Consider the following 12,896-nt stretch of genomic DNA (forward strand, 5'->3'; position numbering starts at 1 on the left):
CGTTTCCCAAATGCCGGGGACCGGTTGCATAAGAATGTTCAATAAACAATAATTATCCTAATAACGATTCTGCGCGCGGTCAAACGTGTGCAGGGCGCATAACATTTGCACGCGACCGGCGAAGGTGAGAAAGAGTGAACGGAAAAAGACTGCACTGCAAATTGACAGGATAATGCTAAGGATAGCGCGGGGACCGCGGGGCCCGAAAATGAGTTGCACTTTGGTTGGCGGTGGCCAGGGCTTTCAAGCCGCACGCCTGTTCGTGTTCTTCCTTCATATTTTGTTCGTTGCTTTTGGATTGTTTTATCTCCACAGAGAGGACAAACATCGGCTTGGGGCGGCGATTGCCGCGTACCTACAGTATCAGAAGATCTGCGGTTCAAAAATTCCGCACTCTGGCGGCCAGTCGATGAGCTCACTCTCGCCGGGAGGCAGCTCGGACAGTGGCCGTAAAACGCCAACCTGGCTGGATTTGGACATTTACTCGACGCAGAAATTTCTGGAAACCGTCGCCGGCCCACTGCGCATTCCTTCGCACAAAAGGTAAAAGACGGATCAGTTTGGTTTAATTAGGCTTACTAATTACAATTACGGTTCCATCTTTTGCATGCACTTTTTTAGATACATTCAGTACTTCTCGGGCCTGCTGTCGGGAATGATCAAGATGAACTCATCGTCGCTGTTCCTGAAGGCGATCCGGGTCGAGTCTCCGCCGTGCCTGCACTACCGTGCCATAACCGTTAACAGCGAGTGGCGCAGCTTCATCAAGATCTTCGAGGGCGTCCGGTGTCTGTTCACCTCCGACATCTACGTCATCCCGATCACGACGCGCCACTTTATCTACGAGATTAAGCACCCGCTGCGGTTGCGGGGCGACATTCTGGTGCGCTGCTACCAGATCATACCAAACAACAACAAGCCGAACTACGAGAAGGAGCTGATCGCATCCGTGCAATTTCACACATGTGCCATAACCGAAAAGGAAGTACAATTCATGAAGAGGGACTTGGACCTAGCCTGCGAAGGTATGCGGTTGCGTTTGCGTTCGCGTGCGACCAATTTAACACCGCTTCTTTCGCCTTTCTCCCCCACAGATGAGCGTTTTTCCGGGGAGCACAAGCTGACGCTCTGCTTCGACACCGTACCGAACGAACGGCCGATGATCCTCGTTTTCCAGGATCCGCTCGTGCGAATAGAGCCGATAGCGGAGAACGGCGATCACTTGGAAACGATCAACGAAGGTGAGTGGAAAAGAAACAGAAAACAACTTCAAGGGTTAACGCGTTGCTTCCGCGCCTGCAAGTAGGCAATCTGCACTGCATCCGTCTGTGAAGCGTGTCTCGCGAGGCCAAGAAACTTTTTCGATAGATTTAGTTTAGAAATGAGTAAGGAACAATACTGAGAGCACGAGGAACACTACCGATCATGGATCGATCGTGCATTTACTAGCAATGATTCAATGGCAAACAAGGAACCATTTGCTGAATCGTTTGTGACAAAGAACTCCCAACGTGGTCCACGCGGTACGCTAGCCGGCTGCTGCAGTAGATACTTAATTTGTTGCGTACTCCCCGAAACCCGTGTCATGTGATCGCCCAAACTTTGGCTACGAAAAAAGACATCTGTTTGCGCCAAGAAATATAAACAAAGGTAGGTCGTCGGGTCGCGCCAATGGCGATAGACCGACAACGAACACCTCAAGCTTTCTAACCCTCTTCGCGCACGGTGCAGTAAGTGGAACAAACAAACCAAAGCTACACTAGCACCGAATCGATTTCGCCTGACCGCGACCGCACGATCTTAAACCGTAACTATTCATTTTTCGCAATAAAAGATTGAGGCACCATACGTCGCTAGGGAAAGGTTTTGCGGCGATAATGGGTAATCATCGCACAGTCTTACGCATGTGAGAAGGCGCGATACGCATGTAATTCATTTTAATTTATTTGACAAACGTTTGATTTATAACCCGTCCGAGAGCGTGAGCTATTTTGGGACCCGTTTCTGTAATACGAAGCCACACCACCGCACTAACCGAGGGTATTATGTTGCGCCGACGGTACACGATTGTGTTGGCGGATGAGGATGATTCATCAATGCTGCCCACCAACGTTGGTTGGTTTCCGTTGCCCACGAAACTATTGCGGTAAAGTGTTATCAAACTGCTGCATTATCATGAGGACAGCAACTTGGTATAGAGCTGGTTGTGCCGGCGTTTCTTCGTTTCATCTTTCGGCACGGCGCCATTCTTGACACGCCGTTCCTACTCGTCGCTGCCAACTGAACTGAATAAAGTTGTTTTGGCTAGTGAAAGATAAAAAATCGCTTTTATCGGAGCCCCAGTTTTGTGTTCAAGCTTCGCCGAAGTTCGTCAAATGTAGGGGCGAGGTGTGTTTACGTTGGCTGGCGTTATGCAACCAGAGAAAAAGACTATCTAGGCTCGGCTCGAATGAAGGAGCATAAGGCGACCGTATCATCGCATCATAGATTCGCACGGATACACGCGTTTCGCACGTGCCCTGCGAAGCTACTACTCTCCTCTGGGCACCATTTGTTGACCGTAAACCGTGGTGTCGGTAAACGATTACGATCGATTTATTGGAGCGTTAAATGGTGAAAGGTACTAGGTAAAGGCAACACAAAACGTGTGTCCGTGGCAAAGGTTAATTTATTGATTGATTGTTTTACGATCGCCAGTAGGTGGGTGTGGCGCTGATGATGCAGTCGGTTATGGGGCATCCACCACCGACACGCTCGACATTATCCGTGTGGCCTTGCCCCGTTCGCACGAGCATAACCCACCTTTCGGTGGGCATTGTCTTATGCCCAAGCCGGGTGGCCTTGCACACCGCGGCTATCTGCTCCATCGGCAGGGAATCGATAAAATGGGAATGTTTGTTGGGTCAGCGAGGATTAGCGCAGTAACTTAGAGCAAGAATTACGCCCGTGCTGGTTGGGATTATCATTATAGTCATTGTTTAACTCAGTTCGACGGCTAGCTACCATTTGACCTATTTCTTTACGAATTGGCATAAATCAGACCACCCGCCAAAGGTTAGACGTCATAAAAGACGTTTCATGCTCCATTTACTTCTTCCAGCTGATCGTTCCTCAAGGTTATTGGCGGTGGGGCCTACGTTAAACTCCTGAAGTACTCATTCATGCTTCGGTGCATTATGCCCGGGCCCGAGGAACGTGTTTTCGTCAGCAGACCTTTACGGGACTTTGGGGCTAGTTTAGTCAGCTAGCCGTTTGATGTGATGTTTATTTTCATTCTTTAAAAACAAAATTCGGAATCATGAAACAGGATTGGCTTCATGGCCAGATATTTCAGGATGTTGTTCTTTCCGAAAGGCGTTCTTTCGAAGTTGCCGCAAAGTTTATTTTCTTTTATGCTGTTGATGTTTGCTCCCATCATACGCCGTGTGGCTCATTAAACATTTTCTCCAGTATTCAATATGTTATCGCTTCTCGCAGTTTAGCTAAAGGGTCCACAACAAAAAATGTAAAACAATATTTTGGGAGTTTTGGGTCGTTTAATTTCTACGATCGTCAGAACGCTAGACAGATAGGCCTTTGGGGTGCACGCACGCGTGATGTGGGAAGGCCAGGGTCCAGTGCAGGAAACATGCGCGCGAATAAAAGAACGTGGAGCAAAACCTCACGCACGATGCGCCAACATTGCGCACCGTTGCGTCTCAGCAACGTGGGCCGCCCGAACCCGCCACGGTTCGGGAAGCGTTGGTCGCCTTTTCACGGACCTCTCGGGAGTCACTCCCGAGTCGCGTTCTGGTGCGGTACGGTTTGTGAACCGACAAGAGTGAGCGGTGTGTGTACGGTTGAAAGTGTGTCACGGTGCGGCCACGGTCTGATGTTGCCGTGCTCCTTGGCTGTGTTTTTCCTCGCGCGGACTGTGGACACACGATAGTGATACGCGAAGGCCCAGTCTGCGTGTCGCTTAGGGCTTACAGGCCGGGGACTTAGTGAAACACTGCACAAGATTGCGCGCGATGTGCCGTATCTCATGAATCGATAATTTGTGTAGGCTGCGTGTGTTTGTCCGCTGATAAAAACGTGGTCGGTTATCGTCGACTTCAACCTGGTGAAGGCAGATAAAATGCTTCGCTGTAAGTGTGAGGTTCAGTTTTAATTGCGAAATACCCTTCAACGGCGAAAGTTTGTTTTCCGTACGGGGTGGTTGGTGACATACGGTTCGAAGTGATTTAGAAAACCCTTCCAGTGTCCAGCGGAACGAAGGCAAGAAAACTGTGTAAAGTATCGGTTCACTTCGCAGGACCACCGCGATGCTGTGCCTGGTCAGCACATTGCAGCACTCTGTTACCTACCTCATCTATGCTGCGAGTGTCTATTTTCGGTTGCGGTGGAATATTTATGTTGCGCCAATGGAATGGCCACACCGGCTACCGCTCGGTGTCAAAGTCTTCGTGACGTCAAACCACTTGTTTGCTGAACCGGCGAAGATTCGGAAGCAGCAGTTTGATCTGCAAAGTTTAGCAATTGTGTCGATGATTTCACACGCCCCAGTGCTGCAACCATCTGCTGACCACTTGCTGACGATCGAAACAATCGACCACCGATCGGTGTTCTATTAATAAATTATTATGCATAAACTTTCGCCGCTCGAAATGGCGCTTGGTTATTGCTGCAAACGCCCCAGTTGTTTGGTTATTACCAACGGAAATTCCATCCGATGGGGATCATGTTTCGGCACATTTCGTTTCTTCAAATAGTAAATCAACATGCTCTCTCTCTCTGTAAAGAAAACCTTTCTTTATTATTATTTCGCACACGACACGCGTTTTATGTCCGTGCTAGAATTGTTGGCGGACAAATTGGCGGACCGTCCCCCCTGGGGGTATCGTCTTGCCTGGGTTGAAATAGGCGGTCGGCCCGGTAGTGGCGCCGGGGGATCTATTTCGGGCGCACCACCGAAAACCAGCTCCAACCGGCCGGCCAGCCAAGACTTAAGTCCAGTCCCACCTACGTCGAGTCGGGGTCGCGCGACACACGCAATCCGTGACTACCACGCGCTCGGGCGCGAAAACCACATTCACATTCTCGCTGTGGCCGCCTCCAGCCACGGCAAAATGGCAATGTCCTGTGCCCACCCGAAACGGTACTCGGGTGTCCGTACGTTCGCTAGGATTTATGTCTCGACTCTCGAAGCTGGCACTGGGATTAGGTCTCTCTGGGATTGGCAAGTGATAACACGGGTGTTCGTTCGCTGGACTGCTACTCCATCGCGTTAATGGCGAACGATTAAACACATCCCACATTCGCGGCGCACAAATTTTCGATCAACGTGTCCTAAATTCAATTTTACGCCTCTCGTTTTATGGTGGCCCGGATGCGAACCTCCTCCTCGTCGTCGTCGTCGGTGGGCTCGCTCGCGTCTCAACGTCTCAATAATCGGTCGCCCGTGTGCAGGTTGGCCAAAAAAAGGTAAAAATTGAGGTAAAAAGTTTGCTCGCTTCGATGCTTCATTATGCTGCCGCTGCCGTGTGCTTCGCCGTACTGTCTGTGTGTGTTCCGTGCTTGGTGTGCTCCTTGATAAGGCCGCGGTCGAAGCATATCGTTTAATCGATTGGCCATCATGGTGAACCATTTTTGAGATAACTTCCGAGAGGACCAACATTTATTCGCTTTGGATGGGTATTTTTTTAATCGTTTCGTCCATGTTTCGTTTCATTTTCGTTGTTCCGTCTTGCTGTGCTAAGAATAATTATTTTTTTCAAAATTATTGACCCCTCCGTTGTTATTGATTGCATTGCATGTGGTTGATTTATGCTGCCGCCCAGCGCATAATTACGGCAATCGTTCAACACATGCCACGAGACGAGACGAGTGCTCCATAATTAAAGCCATCGATCGGTGTGTGTACGATAACGATTACGATAACGTTCCACATTCCAACAGGGGATGATTGGGACATCCCCACTGTGGAGTGTCCCGGAAATCGGACCTCCCAGATCGGGGGATCAAATCACAAACCGCTCAAGTACCGCTCAAGGTACGGTGGTGTCGTTAGCTGAAGGAGCCACTCAAGAGTCTCGATTCCGTCATCAACCCAACCCTCGTCATCTTGCTTGATGGCAAGCGTTTTGAGCTGGCGATTGTCTGTAGAACGGCACTTTCAAGCGCTGTGTTCCGTGGATCTTCCCACCCGGTTCCTTGGCGTTTGGACTGTCGGATTCCTTTCATCGCTTTGTTGGTTCGGTTTCACCCAGCCAATGCTCCGCCGTACATGATCTGCACTTTTCTTCGAGCAGCAGCTCGATCGCATTCTTATGCTGGGGCCCGAGACCGAGTTCACTGGAAACCATCGTCATCGTTCGTCTGGGAGGTCGTTCGGAGGCTCCCCGGCGGAAGGTAATCAAGCTCCAAATTTGGCAGTCCAGCCCAGATCAGACCTAAAACCCACCGCCAGAAGGTCGCCAGGTACAACAATAATTATGCTTCTCTGCTGCGACCGCCGGTCGGTGTCTCTCTCTCTGTCTCTCTCTCTCTCGGTTTCGGGTCCACAGCCCGGAGTATCCCACTAGTCCTCTGAGCTCCTTAGCAGTTAGTGTTGTTCCATTGGTTCGCCTCGTTGGTTGCTCTGGCTGCGTCGGTCCGCTGCGTTGTGTGAAGGCGCCTGACACCTGACATCACCCCATCTGACCGCACGTTCTCGTTCTCCACTCTCCAGATGACTCCAACCATACGCAGGGTCCCCTGGACGGATCTCTGTACGCGACGATTCTGAAGAGCCCCAAATCTCCGACGGCACCTCCACATCTCATCTCGCCACCGGCCGAGTTCAGCAACGGCAGCAACGGCAGCAACGGCAAACTACCGCCACCACCGGTGCCGGAGCGGTCCAAAACGCCCAACTCGATCTATCTCGCCCAAAACGGGGTCGGGTCGGGCCGCAGCACTCCGGTCCCGTTCGGCACTCCCGTCGTGGGCCCACGGGCTCCGTCGTCCGCCTCGGACACCGGCCAGGCCAGCCAGCTCCCGACCCGCCGAAGTCCGGCCGTGGCCACCAGCTATGCCGGGCCGGGTGGCAAGGCGAAACCGGCAACCGGTGGTCAGGTCGATGGCCGGGAATCGGTCCGCAGTCCACTGACGGTTTCGATGGACTCTGGCATCTCGAGCAGTGGCCCAGTTACCAGCAACCGTAAGTTGGCGTTGTTGGCGAGTCCCGCGCCCCGCGCACTGATATCGCCTTCCCTTTCTGCTCTTTTTCGGGATCTCTCGCGGCAGGTCGCGGGCTGCAGGGCTGCAGCGTCTCGCCGTCCAGCTTTCCGCCGAGCCCACAGGCGAGCCCACAAGGTAGGTCGTCGACGTGCCGGTGAGATTCCTCGAGCGATCCCCGGCCCAAGGGCCGCCATCGCCATAAAAGGGCGCCATGAATGTGGTTGGCCCTCTGGCGGACCGCAAGACAAGCTTCCATTTTGCGCCATCGGAACCCGGTGAAAGAGAGTTCGCGCTTCGAACGGTGAAAGACTTTCAGGCACCACCACCACAACCAGGATGTTGGGCCACAACCAGGGGTGGGTTGTGGTTGGTGTGATTTTCGCGCTAACCGTTTATGGGAGGCCCGGCCCGGTTCAATGAGAGCTGAACGACGGCAGGCGACACTTTGGGGTCCCCTGGTCTGGGCATCAGGAGACTCCATTTATGCAACGGCCACCTACAGCCGGGGGACGCGGGATCGATAAGAGAAATCAATCTCAACGACGAAGAGCGCGAAGGGGCCGGAGAAAGAGGTTAGCTCCATTTCTAGATTGAAGCTACCTCCGTGCCGATACAGTTTCGACACACCGGAGCCCCGGCCCTGCCGCTCTGCCACTGATTGGTTGGTTGGGGCCACGGCGACGACGGGAGAAAGATGTCACCTATTTCCGCACTGATTTTCATCGATTCTTGGAACACGACGACGACGTCGGCGCGCCCATTTTCGCCCCCGGAATGTGGAATGCCGTTGGCTCCCCGACGGGTTTGCATAGCGATTCGGTGGCCATGGGATAGGTGCGCCCAGCACCGATTCCTTATCAACCGGGGTCACTTTTTTCGTGCTTATCGACGAAACTCTCGGCTTGACAGGCAAATCCGTGGGGCTAAAAACGCCGCTAATCACGGGATCAGCCGTGGAGTTATGGAATTCCTGTGACGACTATCCCTCTCGCTCTCCAGGAGGTCCAGCGTGGTTACTAGGTTGTTCGTTAAGTTTTGCGGGTCGATAAGACAAACACAATTTTATGATTTGAAACACACTTTATTATTTAGTTCTCTCTGAACATCGTGATACACGTGATCCAACGCGACTCCTATTAATTTCATCCCTGAAATGAGAATCTGGAAGGGCTGCAAAGTACGCTTCCAAAGCTGTTACGAGCTCAGTTGATGAAAAACGTTTTCCACGCAAACAAGTGGTTAGGTCTGGAAACAGATGGAAGTCGCTAGGGGCCAAATTTTGATTCATAGATTTTTGCCGATCTTAAACTGCATGTCCTGAAGAAAAAAGATTAACTTTCTTCTGCAACCCGCGTCTTTTTCCCAATTTTATTTCCTTTGGCTGGTCAAAAAAATAATCGGAATGGAAATCCACAAGTCAAAGTCCTTTTGCATCCCAAAAAACTTAAGTTAATCCCTTCGTGGCCGAATTCTGGACACGAAGTAGTTTGGGGGCCGAAGAATGAACACTTTTTAGCCTCTTGTTTCGTGGTGATCGTGGGGATCATGGTGATAGTTCATAGTCTTTAGTCTCATTCATCCACTCGATGATTTTCCAATACGATATCCTGTACTTTTTCTTCGATTTCGGGCTTTGTTGCTGTTTTTGGACGTCCTTGACGTAAATCGTCTTCAAGGCTTGTACCACCACCTCAGCGGCCAATCTTTCTACAGGCCATCACGACCCATACTATTTAAATGTTAAATACCTCCGCAGTCTATTTTGAAAAATGAATAAGATTTATTTAGAGTATGGAATGCAGTGTATTATTTTAACAATTCACTCACAATACAATATCGATCAAATGACCGCCTCTATAAGACAAACACAAAGCGACCCCTTTTGGGCAATTTTCATTGTATTTGACAATATTTCGATAATATACAACGTAATAACAGCCATTTTTACTGCGATGTTAGCTTTCGGCTTTTCAATTGCTTTAGTTCAGTTTATTGCCATACACTTTACTCTTTCAATAGCCCCACGTTGACGTTTCAGAATGTGACTGATTTGTCAAACTCGACTGCGAAATGGCTGAGTTATTTAACATTTCGATAGTACGGGTTGTGATGGAAAACCCTGTACTAATTGAAGGAGAAGAGTTCTTATATACTACATAGTAGTCTTGTAAACAAAGAATGAAGTGACAGATTAAAGTGAAACGTCCCTTACGTTCATATGAAGAGTGTTCCAACATTATAAAAATAAAATTGATCCATTGGCATCGCCCTCTGAGATTGAACCTCAAAACTTATTGAACCACCCAGCAGTAGTGATTAGGAGGAACGCGATCGTCCAAAGCGCCTTATTGATTTTGGTCCGACATTTGTGACATTTCGCGCCCGGGCTCTGATATCGTCAGATTGTGGACGCGCCTTCCGCGTGGTGGTTTCGGGGCGTGACTTATGGGAAGTGTCCCCCGTCACTCAGACACTGTTCAGACGGCTGTTCACGGATCTGTTTATCGGCCCCCAGATAAGAGACACCACCCGACACCCGAAATGGTGCTCGGCGTCGATCCCCGGTTGGGTTGTCCACGGTTGTCCATAAATCGCATCGCGCCCTGCACAGCGTGAATTAATTTATCCGCGTACCGCGCGGCACGCACCGGCTGCCGGAATGGAGATTTGACAAGTCGCCCGTGGAGTTTGCGGCTTGCGCATAGTTTCTCACCTTTTTGTCGATGGCCGGGCCAAGATCCGGGTGTCGGCCGCCGAGCCGACCCAAGCCGAGAGAGTGGAAAACATGATTTTCTATTTTGATCCAGCCGGGCCCACCTGTGCTCCAGGCAACGGGCGGACAACGCGGACTGATCGATTATGTGACCGGAGCCCGTGCGCGAAAGCACCTCACACATATTTGGAATAATTTCACGATCTTTTTAATTACATGTAGCAGCAGTGAGTGAGGTGTAAATGGGGAGGTGGCCGCGGCACGCGGGGTGTTGACTTTTCCATTTTCGGCAGCCCAGCTACACACAGAGTTCGCAGTTTCGCCTTCGCCGGGGACACCTTTTTGGGGGGCCCCAGCAAAGGGCATTTTGGCGCGGACTCGTTTCGTAAGCGCTTTGGCAGGCGAAGGCGAAGCGAAGATCGTTTCGTTTTCCACCGGGGGTGGCGGCGTTGGGTGCCCGCCCGCTTTGGGTGACAGTTTTCGTTTTTGCCTTTCGCCCTCGAATTAACCTGTCAGCTTCAATTGACATAACTTTGGCTACAAACTTTATACGCGCCGGCGATCGCGATCAGGAGGAGGGCGATACGCAGGAGGGCGATCAGGATCGATCGATGCCAAATGACCTAGCTGTGTTTGTTTTCGTTACGTCAATTTTCCAGATGATCGTCACCGCGAGCTGGATGATCTGCTGTCCGATATGATGCTCACCGTGCAGGGGATTCCGGATGTCGGAAGGAAAGCGGAGCAAGCGCAGAATCCAAACGATCACTTCGTGAACACGACCACGGACACGATCAAGCGATCGGCCTCGCAGGCCACTCAGCTGCGGCCACTCACGCCGCACCTCGACGATCGGTCGCGGACGCCACTCACGGTGGTGAGTGACTTCGGCACGGGCGGGTCGCCCGGCGCAGCGGCCGCGAACGAGCGCGAGCTGCTGATGTACGAGACGTCGAGCACGACGACGACACTCACGCCGCCGCCGAGTGAGTGCGGCCGCGAAACGCCCCTGCTCGGCGCCGGCGGCGGCGGCGGCGGCTACGGAGCGTCGGCGGCGGCGGTGCGCGAGCTCCAAAATATAAATAACAATAATCTGACGCCGGCCGAGCGCGAGCTCATCATGAACATGCAGCACCATCGCCAGCGGCAGCAGCAGCAGCAGCAACATCAATCGCTCGTGTACCCTCGGCCAGCGCGGTCCACCACGGGAGCTTCGGAACGGTTCACCTCGGACGACGACGACGACCTGTTCGGCGGTGGCGGCGGCCAGATTCCGTACCACGCGCGCGAGGACTCGCGGCCGTTCACGTACGGCAACATCCCGGCCAGCGGGGTGCCGCAGAATCCGCCCGCCTCGACGATGATCAAGATGCAGTCGGGCCTGTCGAGCCCGTCGATGGTGCGGAAGGCGCTCGGGACGCCAACCGCGGCCCGCAAGCCGCTGCCCCGCAACGACTTCGAGGAGATGTTGCGCGAGCGGCGCGAGAAGGTGCTGAGTGAAAAGTACACGATCGGTGATCAGTCGCGCGAAGGACCCAGTGCCAGTGACAGCCTCAACAACAACAACAACAATGCTAGTGGTGGTGGTGGTGACAATCGCTGGACCTACCAGCACACGGTGAAGACGGTGACGCAAACGCAGAACGGGGCCAACGGCTATCAGCTGCACGAGCCCCTCAAGCGCTCCAACACCATGGACGGCAGCTTCGGCCGCCAGTTCTCCAACGAAGGGTAAGTGCGTGGTGGGGATGTTGGGGGGAGATGTGCGCAAAGGACCCCGGGGCCACCGGGGTCCTAAAATTAAATCGGGTGACCCCAAAAGAAGGGCTGACCTTCGCGCCACACAACTGCAGTGCCGAGTGGGACGTGTTTCGGGTCTTTCTTTTTCTCTCTCTCTCTCTCCTTGGTGATCGCCGGTGGCCAGTGATTTATGTATATCGATGGTTGGCTGTATGGCACGTAGCGCCCCGTTCTGTTGAAAGCAAATGTCGTCCAAGTTTTCAACTCGATACCGTAAGCCATCGATTGTTACGGGTCCTTCCCGATTTTCTAAGAAAAATGTGTGCCGATGATTCCACCAGACCAAACAGTCGGACTCGTTGTGGGTGGCAATGAGCTTCTCGTTAACTGAAAATTCCCGAATGAAGGTTGACGTTTCAAAAGCGGGGACCGTAGGTCAACTCACGTTCGTTGGATAAATATTTATCTCCAACATCTCCAACGTGAAGCGAATCCGAATCCGCCGAATATTCGCACCTTTCGGTCGGTCCGCGGACTGCGGTCTTGCCAAATGGCCGGGGAACAGGTGGTGGTCTCGGGTGACGCCACCGGAAACGGTGACCTCGTCGGCGGCTCTACGATTAACGGAGTCGAACCGGGGAACATCCTTGGAGCACTGGTGGCCCCGCAGAAGTGGCTTCCAAAAATATCCAATCCACCAGAATGGCCAGAACTCTCAGTGACCAGCGCGGAGAGGCAACCGACATTGACCCTTTTGAAGTTTCACTTTCAGCAGCTCAGTGGGAAGGGTTTTTGGCTAGCGACAGCGTCCCGCCCTTTCCCGCCCCGCCCTACATATCGGTCCCGGCCAACGTTGGGCCGCCCGCGGCGAAAACGGAATTTATAAATAGGCGAACCGCTCTCTCTGACAGGGCGTTAGTTTTCTCGGCGGACCAAGCTTTCTTCGTTTTTCAAGGTCAGCCCCTCGGTGTGGCCACGGACTGGATGACGAACAGCGTGTGTGTCTGGGTTTTGGAAAGAGTTCTACGGGGTTTTACCTGGCCACAGGCGGTGGTGGTGTCGGTGCTTCACTAAAGGCCACTCGGAACGGTTTGGTCGCCATCTTTGATCCAAAGGCGTTCTTTTGCCGTAATTGGCTGTCAGTCAAGACACGTGCCGACAAGACCTGAGCAAGGTGTGCCAATTAAACTGTGCTCACGGGATACTACACCAACCGCGATCAATTCTTCATTCTTTGCTCGGT

The 12,896-nt window shown here is 52.4% G+C and overlaps 1 protein-coding gene across 1 annotated transcript in view; it reads left to right on the forward strand.

The window, feature by feature from the left end:
• LOC131207617 (tensin-1) overlaps positions 1-12,896 on the forward strand; it is a 110,168-nt gene that overhangs the window by 81,067 nt on the left and 16,205 nt on the right. The window contains exons 6-11 of the mRNA XM_058200238.1: positions 316-543; positions 622-1,025; positions 1,095-1,241; positions 6,710-7,180; positions 7,267-7,335; positions 10,573-11,644. Coding sequence (XP_058056221.1) covers positions 316-543; positions 622-1,025; positions 1,095-1,241; positions 6,710-7,180; positions 7,267-7,335; positions 10,573-11,644 — 2,391 coding nt within the window. The remainder of the gene's footprint in view (positions 1-315; positions 544-621; positions 1,026-1,094; positions 1,242-6,709; positions 7,181-7,266; positions 7,336-10,572; positions 11,645-12,896) is intronic.

Source organism: Anopheles bellator, chromosome 2, assembly GCF_943735745.2.
Source record: "Anopheles bellator chromosome 2, idAnoBellAS_SP24_06.2, whole genome shotgun sequence".
Classification (NCBI taxonomy): Eukaryota; Metazoa; Arthropoda; class Insecta; order Diptera; family Culicidae; genus Anopheles; species Anopheles bellator.